Here is a 21,674-nt window from a genome sequence, read left to right on the forward strand (position 1 = left end):
AGATTGCTGCAATCCGCAAGCGTAATTCCTCAGAGAGTTGACTTCGGTAGCGGAGACCAGGCTTTCGACGTGACCTCGTACACAGAAATCCAAGGGACTTAGGGGCCATGGACATGGAAAAGGCCCTCCTCTACCTATCCATGCCGATCATGAGTACGAGTTAGAAGCCGCCGCACTCGTAAATGAAAACACATGTTCAGGCGTTGGTTCAGTCGGATATCATCATGTACATCCGGAAGAACAGTCCGCCAAATCCGCATGTACTGTTGTGCAGTTAGTCTCTCTGGTAGGAAGTGTGATCCAATTATGCGGTATCCGAGCAGACCTGCCAAGATGTTCAACGAACAATGTTACCGAAGTTGTGATATGTGTGTCGCATTAGGATTGACGTCGGCCCAAATGTTATAGGTATGGGAGGTAAATCCAGCATCATCAGTGAACAGAATACTGCTTACAAACAGGGAATTCAGTATATACTGTCGTTGCACATATTAGCAGAAATTTCTCTAGGAGGGAAGTTGCGTTGTTGGGCGCTTGCACTCGCTGGAGGTGATACAAATAGAGTACTTGCCGATGTAACATCCGCCACACACTGCTATGACTCAGGACACGCTCTTGGTTACCAAAACTCCTTGTTGAAGTACTCAGACCTTTGAGTACAATGCGTAAGACGCTTCCCTCACCATCGGGTGTTATTTGTCTGGGTCTACCTTCTTGTACGTGGTATACGAAACTCCCGGTTTCTCTAACTCGCTGATGTAAGCAGCTAAATGTACGTCTGTAGGGCTGCGTGCAGAGAAGAGAATCTTCTTCATACACTCCTGCAGCCTCAAGGGCGCTGCCATTTGTTCTATCTTACATTATGTGCATGTAATCCTACTCTTCACGGGTGTAACCTCTGTCCATGGTGCCTTCACGTTTGTATCTGATTGCGAGGCCGGTAAGGCACAGTGCACGGAGGGTGAAAGGAAAGTAGTTCCCCATGCGTAAAAAAAAAAAAAAAAAAAAACAGATCGCCGATCCCAAACCTTGAGATACCAACATGAATACTGCGGTATCCAGAGGTGTTTACAGTTGGTTCCCAAGAAAAATTAATGCGATAGTTCAGCAATGATTGATTTGCTGACCCATGTTTATTGGAGTTTTTTAGGCCTGTATTTTCCATATGTGACTTATTGACCATTACTTCTGAAACACTTGGTACATATTACTGCTGCTTTTCGGCTGTGTTTGTATTTTAATCTACCTCTGCCGCAACATGAAATACAGCCGTGTATTTCGTTCTGAACAAGACGTTTTTGTAAACGTTGAAACCATTGTAAAGGGATTTTTTAAAAAACCTCTAATTTGCAACTGATTGGCTGTTTGCTATTTGTAAATGAGGATTTCATTCTTAGTTACTGCTCGAGCCATGTACAAAATTTTATGTTATCTTTCTTTAAAATATGTACCAATGTGACGAGGTACCTGTATGACTCAAATACTTGCACACCAGATGAAATATCACATACAATGTGAATACAATGCCCCAGTTACTCTGTTGTATAGTATCGATACATCAGGTGCCTTGTACGAGCAGGAGTTCGCAAATTGATAATTCGGAAGTAAGAAGCCAACGGATGGAATTGAATACGAGGCAGTATGAGGAGTTGAATGAGCAGAATATTTATGGGACAAGTATGTAAACTGATATCCCGTAATTAGTCGTTCTTTATGTGCCCATAGGGCGACGTCAAAGCTTCTGAGTAGTCTTCCAAAAATATTCTTGGGTAATTTTCACAGCATAGATTTTACAACATCTGTGATAACTTCACTTCATCTCGTACAGCTTAAATATCTTATGTCCGAAATATCGATAGTATATCAACGGGAGACTGTCAGTGAGATAGTATTGTGCAACTCAACTTAAAAAGAAAACTAGGAATGATATAACATGACAGAATGTAACCTGCATTCCCAGTATAAGAATCGTGAGGCTACTTTATGACATTGTTCGACACAGTCTTTCTGCCACAATAAACACACGATGGTTCAAGTTGTATAAATGTATAGAAAAGAGTAAGTTGTGATCTAAGCAGATAAGGAATATAATAGAAATGAAGAGGGAAGCCGGCCCGGTGGCCGAGCGGTTCTAGGCGCTACAGTCTGGAACCGAGCGACCGCTACGGTCGCATGTTAGAATCCTGCCTCGGGCATGGATGTGTGTGACGTCCTTAGGTTAGTTAAGTTTAAGTTCTAAGTTCTAGAGTACTGATGACCTCAGCAGTTAAGTCCCATAGTGCTCAGAGCCATTTTTGAAGAAGGAAATTTGTAAAAGTTAAATCGGAGAACAAAAGCCTCACCAACGTTTTCAACATGAAGTTTACCATACCGTAGAATTAGTAGAGGTACTTTTGGACATTTTGTACAAGCTTACCATAACTTTCCACGTGGTCATTTCATATTTTGACTTTTTGTGAAACAACCCATGTCCATGAGGACTGTAGTATCATGTAACAATACCAGACTACTGGCTTACTAAAGTTGACAATGGAATTGAAAATTTTCGTTCAGCGCTGATAGGGTCATGTGGGATCCAGTAGACCCAATGGAGAACACCCACTGAGCCATGCCTCTGGCTCTGTACCATGAGCACCCTCTGCCGCAGCAATACAGGAGGGCTGGCGGCAGCCACATATCCTGCTTTGGCTCAGAACCACTTTGCTATGGGTCACTGCGCAGAAGGAGCACTGTCACAGCTCCAATTCCATTTGCTTGTGCTTACTTCAAGGAGCCTCATCATCAGTTTCTTGCTGCATTATTTGTGATCACTCTCCATTCGCGTGGAGAATACTAGATAAGTATATCTTCTGTTTGTTGTGTTAACTTGTTCACTAATCATTTCTGCTACTGTCTTGCTGCCCCTCGACTGCACTCCGTAACCCACATCTCCTTACCATTGTCTACAAAGTCGTATACAACAGCGATGACTCATGTGTTCCACAAAAGGACAGAAACATCCTGGGAAATTAAACTTCGGAGTATTTGGCACTCATATTTCCGAAGCTCAATGAACCATCTACGAAGGAGGCTTTAACAAGTGCTCTGAGAAAAATGGAGCCCTCTAGTAGGATAGGTAGAGATAGTTATGTAGATTCAAAACGTTAGGGGAGGCCTGAATAGTTAATATTATTCAAATCTAATATTTGTGCTAGTATTGCATGGGTCAAGGAAAGGTTTTACACAATTGAAATCGGCAAGAACAACATGAATCAGAAAATGACAAAGATTGATTGTAACAGGAGTGTAGTAGTCCAGTGAAACGGTCAGAAAAAAAGCCTGTACGTGGAAAAAGGTGGGGGTAGAAGATTTTATTTTTTTAACTCGTTCATATTGTTGGAAAGGTTAGAAAACCATGTTTTGCCAACAAAATTTCTCTTGGGAAAACTTTCTGCAGTCAAAAAACTTCGAAAATTTCGGACTTTTTTCAGTTTTTTCAAAATATCTCAGTTTCATTTACTCCTATCGCTTTGACGTCTATTTTCGTTTTTAAAGAGTGCAAAATTCTCTACAAATTTTATTCTTGCCATTTCTTTCTACTCCCAGTATCTAAGGCGCTACAGCGCGTCACATAATACCAATTTTTCAAATTTCGAGCAGAGAATAGTTGGTGACAATTTCCACGAAGTAAAATTCTGTAGAAAAGGTAAAGTTGTGACTCTCCTTTCTGCGTTCAATTCTGTAAAAGCTGGGAGCACTAAAATTACTCCTGTTGATCCTTTTTTCCAAAGGATTTGGTTAGTGAAACAAAGTGAAGAAGAGTTAAAAGCCTTTCTGAAATATGAACTTGCTCCTTACCCAATGTCCCTATTCTCAGAAAAAGTCATACGAAAAGGAACAAAATCTTCATTCGACAATGCCTTCGTTCCAGTGGAGGATGTGAAGTCAGGTGGACCGAGTAAATTTTTTGTCATTGATGGAGGGTACCTTATCCGCAAAGTGACTTGGACTCGAAATGTTTGCTTCATGTCAATAGCCCAAAGCTATGTTTCTTACCTGCAACGTCAGTTTGGATCTCAATTTGCTATTGTATTTGATGGGTATCCGTGTGAGGGAGACAAATGTAGCACAAAGAGTGCTGAGAGGATTCGTAGGTCCTAACAACATTCTTCGGTTGACGTTGTGGTTGAATCAGAGATAGTGAACTAAGTCCCTGAGGACAAGTTCTTGTACCACGAACGAAACAAGATGCGTTTCATCACACTTCTTAAATTGGAATTTCTCGTGTCTAGCATTGAAGTGCACCAGGCACAAGAAGGTACTGACGTTATAATTGTAACATCTGCCATTTCAAGAACCAAAGATTTTGGAAGTGTGGTCATTGTAGGAGAAAATTTTGACCTGCTTGTGCTCATGATCGGTTTGGGGCAAGGCATTGAAAACTTATTTTTCTTAAAGCCAGGAAGAGGAAATGCAGAAGACAAGTTGTTTTCCACTGCATCTTACAAGTTTGACAGTGAATATATTCTGTTCACTCACGCCTTTAGCGGATGTGATACAACATCTGCTTTTTTTGGTCAAGGAAAAATTAAGTGCCGCAATATTGTTGTGAAAAATGAACACCTAACCTCAGCGCTTTGCACCTTCAATAAACCACATGCTACCCGTGAAGAAATAATAACTGCAGGAGAACAGGTTACTATCGCATCAACTCTATGTATAGTGGAGGCGTCAGCAGTACCCACACACTAGACCATTTGCGGTACCAGCTATTCGCCAAGTCAGCCACAAAAAGCAAACTGAATCTTGCACGGTTGCCATCTACACGAGATGCTGCACAACATCATTCGATGCGGACTTACCAACAAGTCCAAAGTTGGATGGGAACCTGGAAACCTCCTGAGAAATGAGGCTGGAATCACAGTGACCACGGTCCAATACCCGTTATAATGAGTCAAGATCCAGCAGCTGAAGCACTTCTTCACATTGTTTCATGCTTAAGCAATCTGAACTGTGCTCCTGTAGAAAAGTGGGTTTGAAATGTTCGTCAATTTGCAAGAAATGTATTGGGGTCAACTGTGAAAACGTGCCAAAATTTTTAGATGAAGAGAGTGAAGAAGATGTTATGGAGGATGTTGAGGAAACCGCTGACGAAACCAACGAACTTGCTGAGGCTGACTCGCTGTTTAAATAAGAGGTCAATCTGCGATCAACTCTATGTACAGACCCTGAATCCGTAACTCAAGGTATTTCTGGTGACACTGAGGAACCTGGCCCATCAAAAAGTAGGCAGTGATGCTCATATCTGTCTCAAGTGCGCTTAAGTGCGATATGACAAGTATTACACACCCAGAACTGTCAACATTTTTTAGTAACTGTCAATACATTTTAATTGTTATAAAGCTACTTATTTTTAATGTCAACTGTGTGGATTTTATACACAAGAATAATTACCTACCTAATTAGGTTACCTATTGCAGCTAATAATAGTTCAGTTTCCCTGCTCATTTTGTGTGTGTGTGTGTGTGTGTGTGTGTGTGTGTGTGTGTGTGTTTATGTCTCTTAATAATGTATTTTTATACTTATTGTTTTACAAATACCAGGGCTGAGGTGGCCCATAGTGAACTTCAGGTAGTGATATAAGAATCACAATAGTTGGGTGCCCAGCAATTCTCATGTTGCATACAGAGAAATTGAATACCTGAAAGTGAGGTGGTAAATTCCAACTTACAACATGATGTATAATGTATTTATACTACACAAACAGAAACTGAAAAAATAATGTTCAAAAATTAGGTATCTTGCCACTATGCTCAAAATTTGAAAAACTAGTATTTTTGAGGCGCTGTAGCGCTTTAGATATGGGAAGTAGAAAAAAAATTGCAAGAATCAAATTTGTAGAGAATTTTGTGCTCTTTAAAAAAGAAACTAGACGTTAAAGCGATACGACCAAATAAAACTGAGATATTTTGAAAAAACTGAAAAAAGTCCCAAAGTTTCAAAGTTTTTTGACTGTCGAAAGTTTTCCCAAGCGAAATTTTGTTGGCAAAACTCGGTTTTCTAATCTTTCCTACCACATGATCGAGTTGAAAAAATAAAGTCTTCTACCCACCTTTTGCAAGGAATATCTACTATTTGACTGGACTATAGGTAATATACAGAAACTAAGGAAACAGTCATACGATCTTAAAACAAACACATTAGAGTTATAAGTCAACAGTCCAGAGAATAAATCCGCACCAAATGTGATAGATTGGAACAATTAAATACAATAAATTTCATATTCATGAATTTCTTTATTAATCAAACCGCTGAGAAAATGGTACATCCTCAAAAGTGTTCTTTACTCAGCAAACATTATCCAAGTTTTCTGTAGTGTACGAGAACAGAAGACATCATAATGGTCGCACAGAGGAGTCTGTGAATACCCAACAAATATAGCTTGAAACTATAAAAACACCAATGGTCCGATCTCAACAGAAAAGGAATAGCAGCATTTGTACTTGCAGTATGATATATCAGCGAAAGCAACTGCATGAGGGAGCAGAGACTATCTAAATAAAGAACTGGAAGTTGCATAGGAGCAGAAACATATGTGCAAAAAGAAACATACAAGAAGTCTCAAGATTTCTGCATCATCTAGTGCTGGTGTACTAACCATTGATCATCCGCTTCTCCTCCTCTGTGAAGCTGGGCAGCCGAGACCTGGGTCGACCTTCGGCTCTGCTGTTGTTGTCCACACGTTCTCGCACCACAGCCGGGTAGTCGCCGTCGACGTAGATAGGGTTGGCGTACAGGCCCAGCTGTAAGGTGTTCATAATGCAGCAAGTGCTTGAAGCCAAACCATAGAATCTGAACAAAGAAAAAGTCAAACTGTGCAACGCAAACAAGGTGTCTGGGCTACAGATACACACAAAACCTAATCCTTATAATGAAATGACTTCTAATGCTGTTGGGTAAATATGAAATCGATAAAGACACTCTCAAACATGTGATTCTCACTCTTTCCTGAACAGCGCTAAGTCGCACAGCGCATGCTCATCAGTGACAGAGAACACCTATCTCGACATGCTGTCGATCTAAGCATTTCCACTCAGGCCTCCCGACGTCATTTTCCAGTAGGATGTCCCTCCTCCCCCTCCCCCCTCCCCCCCCCCCCCCAACCCCCGTCACACATGATCATGGGGATGTTACCACATTTCCCTGTGAGGCATTTCTTAATCGGACTCCTATGGGTTTTGAAGCATGAGGGCTTATCAGGACTCTGCATACAGAACTGAGTTTCTGTTAGATTTCAGACAATGGATCTAAGTAGTAGCAGAGAACATGACATCTGTCATGATTATGAACATGTGACGAGAGTGGGGTACCTCTTCGATGTCTGCCAAAACAACAAACGCTGCCCACTTTAAACATACAAAACCCTTTATTATTTTGTGCGAGATAGTAACATGTGGATATGAAATTTTGTTTACTGATTGTACTTGCATAAGCAGATTTATCCCTAGGGGTGTCTCCGAAATCTCATATTTAACTTTGTCCACAACTGATATCATACCAAGATCTTTACTTTTATTATGCCTATGTGGAACCTAATTAGTCTTCAATAGTTATTTAAATCATTTGAATTGACACTTGCCTGTATACAGGGTGATTCACAATTCCTGTTACAGGCTTATAGGGTCTATAAAGTGACTTTGAGGATAAAGCCTTGATGATTAGCCCGTGTCCGAAAATGTACTGTCTGGAAAATAGGTTTGAATATCGGATCACTTTCAAATTTCCCATTTCACCATACACATACAACGGACGTAATGAGGGCTGACCAGTGCTCGTCTACAGGAGCACATGACAAGGGCAACGTTTCGTAGTCAGCTTGTCTCCTACATAATGTAGGACGCCCTCTTCACACTCGAGAGTCGGAGCGCCTGTGGAACACCAGAGTACACTCTTCTATCTGTGAGTTTGCCAGTTCCTCGCAGCTACCGCTGAAGTGGGACGAAAACAGTATGTGGTGTCTAGGCCCGGGATTTTAATGACATAAAAACAGATAAATATGCAGGCATACATGTCCTAAAACTTACATAAAGATGACCTTAAAAAATAAAATAATTCTTTTCATAAGCTAATTATCATTTTTATTTGCTCATACACCTTCCGACATGAAATTCAATTCCGAACAAACGCTTAATACAGTACATATTTTTTGGAGAGTTTGAAGCTAACTAGCAGTTATTTTTGAAATTTTTGCTTGTATGTGAAAAAAAGCAGTATACAGTGAAAACAATGACACCTTTCCAAACAATTAAGCTACATTCTTACCACAGCACACCACTAGTTTAAAGTATTCCCAATTAGTTCACATGCCCTGCCAATCTTCAGTTTCTACACAGCTACACTGGATCTCAATATGAATTTCTTAGACTCGCTTCTCACAGGAGAGCTTCTGTAAAGCTTGGAAGGTAGGAGACGACGTACTGCTGGAATTAAAGGTGTGAAGGCGGGTCGTGAGTTGTGCTTCGGTAGCTCAGATGGTAGAGCACTTGCCCGCAAAAGGCAATGTTACCGAGTTCGAGTCTCAGACACACAGTTTTAATCTGTGAAGAAGTTTCATATCAGCGCACACTCCGCTATAGAGTGAAAATCTCATTCTGGAATATTTAGCCATGTAATGACTACAGAAACTATCAGGATTCTGGAACAACTTCTCCGGTAATCACGATGTTTTCTTTCAAAACTCATATCATTTTTGTATCTCCTCTTGCATGGACTCTCACTGCTTAAACAATGACTAAAGAGACGGATACAACAATGGATTTTTCATTGATTTTTGACATCTACAACGCCCTGACATTATCTTTTGATTTTACCTTGTACTAAGGCATCTCTAAAAATGCTATGAGTCATCAGCACCTATTGTCATTTCTGGTGAGGTGTTGATTTATCACTGTATCGGTTCTTTCTACAGGGAAAATGGCGCTTATCTGTTGAATCCCAGAAATCTATCGAAAAGCTTGTAGTGGTACACAGAGTTACGCTAGTTAACGTCACGATGGCAGTCAGAGTTGAAGGGGGCACTTTACTGGTAGTTTTATCATGCTACCTACGGAAGATGACACTACAGCTGAACGACATAGCCACTACTTTGTGGCCCGGAAGTTCGATACTACTGTTAATTTTTATGAAATGAGTTGGATAATGTAATAACTACTCATGACAGGGAAGGGTCAAAGAGAGATATCAGCTGTCGCTTTGCTATGATACATACAAAAATGTGATTTAATTTCTCGGCAAAAATGTGGTTTAATTCCTCGTCAAAAGTTGTTTTCCGATTGATAACGGCCTGTTACGCTCTGTAGACAAAGATCACCATTTTATAACTTGTTACTCACCTTTCATTAATGAGTGGCTACAATCCCTCATTTCGTTGGCATAACTATGAATCTAACAGCATTTACTACTTCAACAAAATGAGTAAGGTTTAGTTACTACATAATCTCCTGAAAAATATCACCATTCAGTCATATTTACTACACAATCTGACAAAAAATATCATCTTTCAGTCATAACCCCATGTAGAGAGAAATAAAACCTCCAAACGAATTTCCCATCTAAAAAAGTTTATTGAGCATCTACTTAAAATTGGTAATATCTCATACCATTGTAAAAGTCAGATTATGCAGTATCACCCATTCCTGTTAAACGGATAACCGTGTTGACAAGACAGGGCTTGAGATCAAACAGTTTATGGTGCGGTTCCCCTACCTGGAACTGAATCACACGTTCCTGAGCCTCCAGGGATTCCTCCTGGTCATCATATGGTACGAACCAGTCACAGTTTAGTGTGATTCCGACTTTACCTGAAAAAAAGACGATAATTACCAATAAAGGCCAAACCACTACTACATTTCATGGTTTTTTGTGTCAGAAAAATGGAAAACAATGGCCGTATGAATGCATCGAGAGTAGACTAGCTTTACAGTGCATGAATGTTAAACTTTATCGGAAATATACTGACATCCTATTACATAATTAAACTAATATCACAGAGCTTTTAGCATTCTTGGAAGATGGGCAACAGCTTCGTGATCTGAAACATCAAAGGCATAATTAGGGCTATTAGCCCTGCATTTAATTCTTTGTGTTGAGGGTCGGCAACCGTTGTGTGCTCGTTGCTGATGAGAAATTGGTGAAAGATGACCAGATCAGCCGTGGCCAATAATAAGCAGAGGCATGACACAGGCATGAGTACAACACTGGATGTTGGCCGGTAGAGCTAACTATCAACCACTTGGGGTGATGTCGGTACCAATTAGCAACCCTGGACTCTCACTACAATCACGGAACTACAAGTAGAGGTAGAAGACTGATGCCGAGGTGGTCATGCTTATGACACTGTCCTGACGTGGCCTCCGTTGGACGGCGGTCTGGAGGTCCTTCATTGGCGGCGATGTTCAAAGAGCCTCTCGCAGAGCCCCAGGAACCTTCGAGACACCCTCTCTGGCAGTATCGATAACCCACGATACTGCGTAACGGAACAGTGTAGCGTGGAAAGACATGAGAACGTTCAACAAATTTTGTTGTGCTTCGTTTTGGTATCAAATGCAACCAGATATTTTACTGCACACGACCTTCTGCCATTGTCTTTCCCTGTCAAAGTACATTGGCCAGTCAAATAAAAAGGAGACAAATGTGAAAAAGTAAGTATAATGTGGTGTGCGTACTGTACGACCTTCGGTACACACACCGTCAGATTATTCGACTTGTCGCTCTAATGAAATAGGCGAGTGTCAGCAATATATCTCGTGGTCTTATCGTAGCGTGTTTATCTTCTGCCGCTAGATCAGACGATAGGAATGCCACTTGCACGCTTAGAGTAGCAGATTGACGGTGGCCAACTTTAAACAGAACTTGATTAATTTTCACACACATTCATTAAAATAATAAAAATCATAGATATTACGTAACTTGATTCTGGATGCTGTTTACAATCGAAAATCTGATTTTCGTCTGGTCTTGGTACGTTAATCTTATTCTCACATATCTCTGATACTTGACAAAGTGTCTAGACATTTATCTTCAGGGCTATGTACAGGAACATGATAATATTATTAGGCGCAGACTAAAAATTGACTACAGGCTAATGCAGACTGACGCAGACTGACTAATTGGAGGTCTGTACACTCGTTATAATACCTCGATAGTTCAGGTATCACTGTGCTAGTGTGATCCGCGAGGAGAAAAGGTTCTACGTTAGCAGCAATCTCATTGGCTGCGTTACATATTAATACGCGGATCGGCGGAAGCAGAATTTGGTCCGTCTCTAAGACAGCGCCATCTCGTAGTTCGGAGACGGACGAGCGCTGCGCCTGCGCTGTTGTGCTTAGCGGGGCGCGATCTATTGGGATAGTTGTGTACGCGCTGACTACGCTGAACTATTTACTCAACATATACTATTGTTTGAGAAGTAATAACCATGATTCTTAATGCTGTTTTCCTACAGAGAGACAAAATGGTAAGTGCTTCATGGAAAAATGTTTGCAGTTGCCTATAAGAATCATGACTGTATCCAGGTGTGCTCCTCTATGTCTGAATCAGATAGAGGGTCAGGAATGTCTTTCGTCGCTGCTCAAAAATGTGAAAATCATTTTGGGATATATCGAAACTTTATGGAGGACGCTTAAAGGCCCACCAGCGGAACTTCTGAAGCGTAATGGAAACAACCTGCAATAAAAATGTCCGTCACACATTCCTAACGCTGCGTCGACTATGCTGACCATAATTTACAATGATGAAGATTGTGTATATATTTTTATGAGGATTACGCAGTGTCGAGGCAAGTCATCATCTATGATCAGCCGTCAGACTATATTCGAAAGCGTTTTACTGTTAATAGAAGCAAGACTTCAACTGTGATATATTCGACGGTTTTATGGCAGAGTGGAACATTTAACGTCAGGAAATCTGACTGTTTTATAAGTGTAGTAATTGATCATTATGCTGCTTGAAGATAACTGATAATGACATTGCGTTACACCAGCAGGCATTTGTAAAGAAATATATAGAACGATGCAACCAAGAAAAGAGTAAAACAGCTGTTTTAGCTCTCTGTTTTTCTCTGTCTTCTGCTGCTTCCTTTTGCAATTGCAAAAACACCTTGTGTGCCCATAAAAATAGTTATACAATTTTAGTTATAGAACGAATAAAACGATATCGGCTGGTCAGTTTTAAGTAAACGGCAGTACACATTTAACTGTAAGTTCTGGACTCTTTAATATGCTACCAGTTTCGAAGCTACATTACTTCTCTATGAGACTATGCGACACAAATAGATCGGGTAAAATCCATTTGAATGTGATCACTGTAGGATCAAAAATAAGATAACTGGTGTCTGCAGATATCTGATATAAACGATGTGATCTGTTCGTGCAATTACTGCTGAAGGTGCATTGATGCGACGGATACAATATCCGAAGATACCTACGGTGTGTTATTCAGCAATTACAGGATGACTCAGCCGGCCGATGTGGCTGAGCGATTCTAGGCGCTTCAGTCTGGAACGGTGATGCTGCTACGATCGCAGGTTCGAATCCTGCCACGGGCATGGATGTGTGGTCCTTAGGTTAGTTAGGTTTAAGTAGCTCTAAGTCTAGGAGACTGATGACCTCAGATGGTAAGTCCCAAACTGCTAGAGCCATTTCAACCAGCATGCCTCACAACTAACGCGATAGCTGTGCCCGACGCTTCCGTGCAACCAATTGAAACGAGGAAACCCCTGGCAGCTGATGATGTGGCCTTTCCTAGGAAACTGACACGTGGCGTATCGCTTTGGCAAGCGAGCGCGCTCACACGCACACAAGCACACAGACACACACACAGACACACACACACACACACACACACACACACACACACACATACACACAAACCTTACATCTACATCTATATTTATACTCCGCAAGCCACCTAACGGTGCGTGGCGGAGGGAACTTTACGTGCCACTGTCATTACCTCCCTTTTCTGTTCCAGTCGCGTATGGTTCGCGGGAAGAACGACTCGAATGTCTCTAATGTTACATTCGTGATCTCCTCGGGACGCATAAGTAGGGGGAAGCAATATATTCGATACCTCATCCAGAAACGCACCCTCTCGAAACCTGGCGAGCAAGCTCCACCGCGATGCAGAGCGCGTCTCTTGCAGAGTCTGCCACTTGAGTTTGCTAAATATCTCCGTAACGCTATCACGGTTACCAAATAACCCTGTGACGAAAAGCGCCGATCTTCTTTGGATCTTCTCTATCTCCTCCGTCAACCCGATCTGTTACATTGAGCCACGGGATCCTCTTAATCTTTAGCTCGAGATAGTGCAGCAACTCAACATGGCATCGACTGAACAAGTGGTTGGACGTCACCTGCAGAAATATTGAGCCGTGCTGCCTCTAAAGCCGTGCATATTTGCGAAAGTGTTTCCGGAGCAGGAATTTCTGCTCGGAGTGACGTTTCGAATGTATCCCATAAGTGTTCAGTGACACTCGGGCAGTCCGGGTGACCAAATCATTTACTCGATGTGTCCAGAATGTTTTTCAATCAAATCGCGGCCTATTGTGGCCCGGCGACATGGCGCATTGACATACATAAAAACGCACCAGGAATAGCGGCAAATGGCCTTCAGGTAGCCGAAGATCAATATCTGCAGTCAAAGATCGGTTCAGTTGGAACACAGGACCCAGTCTTTCCCTTGTAAGCACAGCCCACACCATTATGGAGCCACCACCAACTGGCACAGTGCATTGTTGACAAGTTAGGTCCATGGCTTCGTGGGGTCTGCGCCAGAACCGAAACCGGTTCTTACCAAATGAAATCGGGACTCATGGGACCAGGCCATGGTTTTCCAGTCGTCTAGGGTCCCATCTATACGGACACAAGCGCAGGTGAGGCGCTGCAGACGATCTCGTGCTGTTAGCATAGGCACTCGCGTTGTTCGCCTGCTGGCATAGCCCATTAACGTCTGTTTCTGCGGCACCGTCCTAACGGATATGTTCGTCTTACGTTACACATTGATTTCTGCGGTTATTCTACGCAGTGTTGCCTGTCTATTAGCACTGACAATTCCACGCTACTCTCGGTCGTGAAGACTACATTTCACATGAATTGCGTGAGTACAAATGACATCTTGACCATTGCGCTGCAAAAAATGTTCTGATATGTGTGAAATCTTATGCGACTTAACTGCTAAGGTCATCAGTCCCTAAGTTTACACACTACTTTACCTAAATTATCATAAGGACAAACACACACATCCATGCCCGAGGGCGGACTCGAACCTCCGCCGGGACCAGCCGGACAGTCCATTACTGCAGCGCCCCAAACCCGCTCGGCTAGTCCCGTGCGGCACGCACTGCACTTTTGTACCTTATGTAAGGGATACTGTTGCCATCTGTATACAGGCACGTCTCCATACCAAGTCTTATGTCACTTCATCGTAAAAAAAATAGCAGTATAGCGCCCTCTGATAAATTGAAAATGTTGCTAGTCTTAAGTACTATAACTAGTAATATTAATCTGTGGATGACGGAGAGCTTGATCCTCAAATCTGCAAATCTTTCTAATAAAGCATTTCTGCCCTTGTTGGGCTAACTGAACTTGCAGAACATCAGAAGGTGGAGTTCTGAAAACACTTGTTGGTTGTAGCACTAGCGTCTGCATAATGTCAGAGCAGGAATGTGGCGCGCAATGAATACTACCGGGATAATGAAGACGAAGTTTTTCATCAGTCCATAAATTCTGATGACTGTGTGAATAAATATATTAAAGCACTCTAACTGATCAATAATTCCAGAACACATATTAATGAACGTTAATCTAGGGTGGGTCAACGCTTCGCCATTATGACGGTTTTAAATCTGTTTAGGACATATAATTTGAGGTGCCAGCATGTCTGGCAGTCCATTCTTCATCAACAGCGGAATTCTGAGAAGGCAGTCATGCATCTTGAGCAAGTTCTAAGTTCTAACTCATCCCAAAGGTGTTGTGTTGGGTTCAGACCGCGATCATGGGCTTGTTAGTTCATTTCAGGAATTTCTTGAAGGAATACACTGACACTTGAGTGTATATATCTGTATATTCCCTGTGTTTATTCTAGATTTGGGCTCTTACTCCATTACTGAATAAAATGCTAGATACTTGAAAATGCAAATATCTGAATTTTTTTAAAAAAAATCGAAATATCAGATGCAAGTTAGTATAAAATTACAAGATATACAGTTTCATCTTAGACCAGTGACGTGTTTTGATGTGTAGAATGGTAAAAACGTGGTGAAATAAAATGGCATCCTGCACAGTACACAGAAAAATACGGTAGTGGGATGAGATGTAAGGGCATATATTGTAATTTCATATCAGCCTGCCCCCAAAGGAATCTTCGCTAGGTGTGTCGGTGGTGGAAGGCACGTTGGTCTCCTGCTGGTTAGGACACTGCTGCTGGGTGCTGTAGAGTGACACCACCTGGCACTGAATGATGGGAAACGAGTGACTTCGTGTGATTACACACGCTCTACCCTGTTGCAAACCGCTGGTAGAGTCGGGGTTTGGTGATGACCTTACCAGCCATCACATGTAGCGGTGCAGTGAAGTACAGAGGAGGTGTTTCTCCTGGTTAGTGTGGAGCTCCCTTATTACGCTTAAGAAGACACTAACTGCAGAGTCACATGATCACCTGTTATTGAAGCGGCTCGGAGACGATGAGTGGTTCTATCAGATTGAGAATGCTCCCTGCCATAAAGCGGCTTCTTTCCAACAACAGTTTGTGGACTGTTCTGACCAGAATCCCCACCTCAACCCAAAAAAACACCTACGGTATGCGTCAAACGTCGACATCGCCCCAGACACCAGCGTCCATTACCTTCTCTGATTTCGGCTCTTGAGAAAGAATGGGCTGCCAGACATTCAGACATCTAATTGGACGCATCCCAGGCAGAGTTAAAGCCATCATAAAGGCGAAGGGAGGACACAGCCCACATTAATGTCCATTAGTGTGTGTTTGAATACTTTTGATCATATAGTGCAGGTGGTTATTGAAGCAATGGTCACTGAAGTCCGCATCTTGTTCCAAAGTAAATGACGTTAAAACTTGCTTACTGTGAATGGAATTTTGCACATGGATTTGAGAACAGGTGATTTCTTTGGGGAACAGTTGAGAAAGAAAGTGCGAACTCACCGTTCTGCGTGGAGCGGTACTGCTCGTCGTAGAGGCGGTAGACTTTTGCGTGGGCTCTGATGACGGTGTGTGCTGCCAGGTAGTCGCCAATGCCAGGAGCTTCCTGCGACGGAGCGTGGCCGCCGGTGGTGGCGTAGCCTTTCGTAAACTCGTAAGGCTCGTTGAATGTCAGCCACATCTTCACCTGTGACAGAAAAAGAGCACCACAATACAGGTAGATGTCGATGACTGTATATGTTCGTGGGTAGGAAATAGACATTGAACAGAAACATCGTCTAGTATCTTTGGTTAGTTAAAAAGGGGAGGTATGAAAAATTTCCTTCCTTCTCAGCACAGTTTAGTATAGGTAGGAATTCGCCGAACCTATACCGTTATTCTCCATCCCCAACCACCCCATGTTCCATAAACCTCAATATTTCTGTCGAATTACGTGTGCGCGTACATCCAAGATGTGGGAAAACAGATTAGTGACGAAGTTGATTTTAGAAATCATGTACACTTTTTTCAAAGACTGGTATGAATGTTCCATGACAGCAGTTCCTAAGATCCTGGACATTCTGGGAAAAATACCGCACATAACATTCCCTTGCTTCACTGTGGTAAAATTAATTGAGACGATGTTGATTCTTGGCAAATTCGTCAAAACTGGGTGTGCTCCAATGAAATAAAGGAGTTATATATATTCAGCATGTGAAATTATTTCCGAACATCTTGAATGAAACAGTAACATTTGCACTAATTCTTTTTTTTTAGGTAAGATTTACTATCCAAAACACGGTTCTGAGTCCGGGTCGTGAGCGCGGTTGCCAAGTTTTGCACGTATAGTACAAGGTTTGACTTGCCATGGACTTTATAACAATTGTTTGACATCTTCTTCTGAATGTTAGCGCTGATCTCCATTGGCGGCTATCTGATACAAAAACTACCAATGATAACATACATTTGCCGTTCAAAGTTAAAAATGCATTAAGTGTAACTCAAATTCCCTCATCATCTTTATTCTCGAGAACAGAAACTTACGAAATTTATTTCATACGAGAATGTAGATTTTTTCGAAATATTAGATTTCTGTCCAGTACAACATTCTTGTATTTAGTAATTGTAGCTGGATATAGGATTCATCTTCACTTACATAAATATAGCTTTGATAAGCAACCTCTACGTCTCTGTTTTAGTCTGATATCAAAGCTCTAACATTTAATATTCGAATTATATAAAACCAACTTAAAACACCACCTTCGTTGTTTAGTCTCTTGAAAATTACCTCAAGACTGGAGTTCTTGCTTGTGGAATTGATTCGAAGGCGATGATGTACAGACAGTGTCATTTTTTTTGTCCCTCTTTATATTCTCGTTTTGAGTAATAACAGTAGCTGGATTTGAACTTCATATTTATTTCTGTAAATACTGTTTTCATAAGCAACTAATAACAGATAGTTGGTATATTAATTTAATATCAAGTTTTAGCTTACACATTAGTTACTTGAAAAAGTTAGTTTTGGAGGAAGGCTACAAACCTGTTTGAGACGTTCGTTCTTTTTAATCATTGTAATAACTGAGAATAGAATATCACTTTCACCTTCACTTTTCTACGCAGATCGTGGATTCACTGTGTACCCACCTTCTTATGAATCCACCTAAAATTTTTTACTAAGTAAATGTGATATGAGTCTCTAAGGTAGCGCCAGCTAGGGTGGCCGAGCGGTTCTAGGCGCTACAGTCTGGAACCGCGTACAGCTACGGTCGCAGGTTCGAACCCTGCCTCGGGCAGGGATGTGTGTGAAGTCCTTAGGTTAGTTAGGTTTAAGTAGTTCTAGGGGACTGATGACCTTATTCGTTAAGTCCCATAGTGCTAAGATCCATTTGAACCATTTTTTCTAAGGTAGGATTCCTCTTTGTTTATATAATTTAGTTCAGAATGAAATGCGGATACTCTGCAGTCGATGCACCTATAGTAAGTTCAATAATTCGAAGTCATCTTTCTCTGACAGCAAAAATGACGGCAGCTGTTCACTTCTTACTTCGCTGCGCTGTCAAATCAGTGACGATCACAACCTATTCACATCAGAAAGTTTCTTCGTCCCCTCACCTGAATTTGCAAATGCTTCTTTTAACTGCGCCTTAGTTCTTAAGATTTATTTGACAGTCGGTTTTGCAACCCGCTTCCACATCGTAGGTTACTCTAAGTCAATTTTTAACTATACTATTAAAGATCTGACATTCAGTACCCCGATAACAAAAACAGTAACTTATAACACTAAATTCGTTGTTTCACCTCTCGAAAGCCCTACGAATTTCCCATCAGTGCATGCCTTACAACGTTTTTCGTAGGACGATGACGTAGAGACAGTATGAAGATAATCTCAGCCATATTTAATGGAACGCGATTTTTGCTGGCTACAGTATCGCTACGACGAAACTTATTATTGGATCTTAGGCTGACCGAAGCCAAGAAGAGGAGAAACGTTTTGAACAGAAATGCACTCACCCTGTCACCGAAGTTGTCAAAGAGCACCCTGGCGTACTCGAGGAAGTAGTCCGCTAGGATGGGGTTGGGCCAGCCCCCTATGTACTGCAGGGCTTGCGGTAGGTCCCAGTGGTACATCGTCACCTGGAAAGGAGAGAGTGGAGTGACGCACATAGTGGCTAAGGTATCGCTGGAGTTTCATCTTCTATTGGTTCTACAAACTTTCTGAAATATACTGACTACACTAAAAAGGCATGAATAAATCCTTTTTTGGCGCAGCAACCAACTGTAGTACGTCGAAAATTCCACTGTGCAACCCAAAATAAATGTACTACAGTCGTGTAAGGTTATTTACTACGTTCTTAGAGAAAGTAACTAACATTCAATACACAAAAGGCTGCTTGACAGGAAATAAATAAAGAAGAAATCCGAAAAATGGCTTGATACAAAAATCCAGTTCCACTGATCCCGAGGAAAACACACAGTGTACGGACAACGGAAGATTCAGGCTTAACTTGTCACAGACCAGGAGGTAATCAGGCCTTCCAGATGGATCACAGGTTCGAACTGAGGAAGCGAGGGAGCGAAATTTGCCGCGTCCTTATCAAAGGGCTGATCCCAACATTCACTTTGAATTGCTTAAGGAATTAATAGAAAACCGAAATGTTGATGGACTGACGGTGATTTCACTACTGTTAGTTCAAATTGTTTTCTAGTATCTTAACTCATACGTTACCTTTGTCGATGATGAGTACAAAGAAAGTCCTGGAAATGTAAAATCTAAGCAGTGACGAGAAATGTGAAAGTATAAAACGAGAAGACTAAGCAAGGTGTGTATAGTAAATTTCATTTGGAATGCGATGCATGTGTGGCAAGTTGGTATATAATGATGGACAAGTAAACTTCTCGTCTAATGTAGGATTCTTTGTAACATTCGTATGTTCCTGTAAGTTGTCCTTTATTGACGTTGTTCCATTTGCAGCGGATTACAGTGAACATTATCCTTTGTCTAGCCTCAGCAGCCTTAAGACAATATGATGCTGATGATGAAGTCCCATACTCCGTAAGAGCGTAGGAGACAATGCGGGAGACCCGTACCGCCGTGCTAGGCAAGGTCCTAGTGAAGGTCTTCCGCGATTGCCTTCCTCCTACCGTAATGGGGATGAATGATGATGATGAAGGCGACACAACCACAGCCAGTCATCTCGAGACAGGTGAAAATCCCTGACGCCGCCTGGAATCGAACCCGTGACCCCATGGTCGGGAAGCGAGAACGCTATGGCGAGACCGTGAACTGCGGACTATAAGACAGTATGGAAGAGTAGAAATGTCAAACTTTCTAAGTGCCTAGCCTCACATTAATAAAGAGTAACAGAAAACAATGTATCTCTTCTTTCCTTTCTTTTGTTTTATGGTAACAATTTTTAATAGCTATTTGCATCCAAAAAATTGGAAATGCCTTCTGGTACCACAACATTATATTGCAGATCTCATCACTGCAAAACAATAAAGAGACAGCTTGGATTATAAATAACTTAGTGGGAATGTTCTGAGGGCTGTATCAGGAATTAATTGGTTGTAGGCGCCAATAACAGACATTTTGTTTCAAGTGCCACTAAAACTGAGGCATTACGTTTCATTACTGACAATACAAGTACAGAAAAGCATTATTGCTTTACCTAGCACAACTGCAGTAAACGAAAATGATTACTAATATATTTTAAAATTTTTACGGGAGAATAAGTAAACTACATTCAAGTAAAAAGTCCCTCTGCAATGACTTCCGTTTCTTATTAATCGAAATTTAGATTTTCCAAAGATGACTGTAGAGCCCCTTGTGCTGTGGAGGATGAAATGACAACGTCTTTCTGTTGCTACTGACCGGCACTCTTTCAGACATCTTTCTGATGAATTACGGGATGGCATACTTTAGCCATGGCCTTTGCTCTTTTGAATACATTATCATTTTCCCATCTTCTGTTTCAAAGTAAGTATTATTAAGCTGCTGTTTGAGGTGGATGAGTACGAGACAGTTTGATCATGCTGTGCTTGGAGCTCTTACACATCTACATTGACCACAATGTTGCAGCAGCATATTTAAAATTAAAGAAAATAATTCTATTCCATGGAATGGACCCATAGCATTAGCAGACACAACAACAATTCAGTCTGAATAGTGTGGAACAGAGGTCTTGATTACCTTCCTTTGTTTCTTCAAAATTGCAACACCTCTGTCTCTGAAAAGGTGTGCCCAGTCACCATATACTTGTATCTTATCTTTACAAACCAATCAAGTCTACATAGAGGACACCATGAAAAGTGGCACTCGGTATACGGAACGGAAGCACTGTCAGACTCAATGACGATGTGCGATCTAGCAGTTAATGTTTAAAACACTTGGTGCACGATTTGGCACGTGGAAAAAGTCTTGACAAATGCAACAGAGAACCGAGAACACGTTTTGTTAAAAGATTAACATTGTATTTTTGACATTTCCACAGTAAATTACGGCCAGTTCGGCTAAGTGATTGCGATATTTATAATAACTGAATGCAGTGATCTGCAGTTGAGCATCACCGGCGGAAACAGGCCATGATTTATTATAAACTGAGGTGAACGACTAGAAAGAGGAGCAGTTTCAACTACTTCGTTTTGCTGTCCAATAAGGAAACATATAGTGTCATCTGATAATTTTCTGGTGAATGGAGACAAGGCTATATTCATTTATTTCATTTTTATTTCATTTATTTCTTACGAATGTATTCTCTAACGTAGAAAGTACCGTTTATTGCTGAGACCACAGAACTACTAGGTACTTTCGGAGATAGCAACTACTGTATGCTCAATACTCTCCCAGTTTGTTTTCATATTAGAGATCGGTTATATTGACATTCATCTTCCTGCTTCCGATTACTGATGGTGGACTTATTATTAAATTGTTCATACCTCATCATAATGTAATTTTTATGTGAAATGGATGAAACTGGTAAAATATATTTTCTACTAGCTCACCC

At 41.3% G+C, this 21,674-nt stretch overlaps 1 protein-coding gene across 2 annotated transcripts in view; it reads right to left on the reverse strand.

Annotated features, from left to right (window-relative positions):
* The window catches only part of LOC126281471 (myrosinase 1-like), a 44,263-nt gene that overhangs the window by 12,770 nt on the left and 9,819 nt on the right, over window positions 1-21,674 (reverse strand). For both annotated transcript variants that reach the window (XM_049980465.1, XM_049980466.1), the window contains exons 4-7: window positions 18,682-18,804; window positions 16,195-16,378; window positions 9,745-9,839; window positions 6,638-6,782 (exon numbers count right to left, since the gene is read on the reverse strand). In XM_049980465.1, the coding sequence (XP_049836422.1) occupies window positions 6,638-6,782; window positions 9,745-9,839; window positions 16,195-16,378; window positions 18,682-18,804 (547 nt within the window). The remainder of the gene's footprint in view (window positions 1-6,637; window positions 6,783-9,744; window positions 9,840-16,194; window positions 16,379-18,681; window positions 18,805-21,674) is intronic.

This window comes from Schistocerca gregaria, chromosome 7, assembly GCF_023897955.1.
Source record: "Schistocerca gregaria isolate iqSchGreg1 chromosome 7, iqSchGreg1.2, whole genome shotgun sequence".
NCBI classification, from domain to species: domain Eukaryota; kingdom Metazoa; phylum Arthropoda; class Insecta; order Orthoptera; family Acrididae; genus Schistocerca; species Schistocerca gregaria.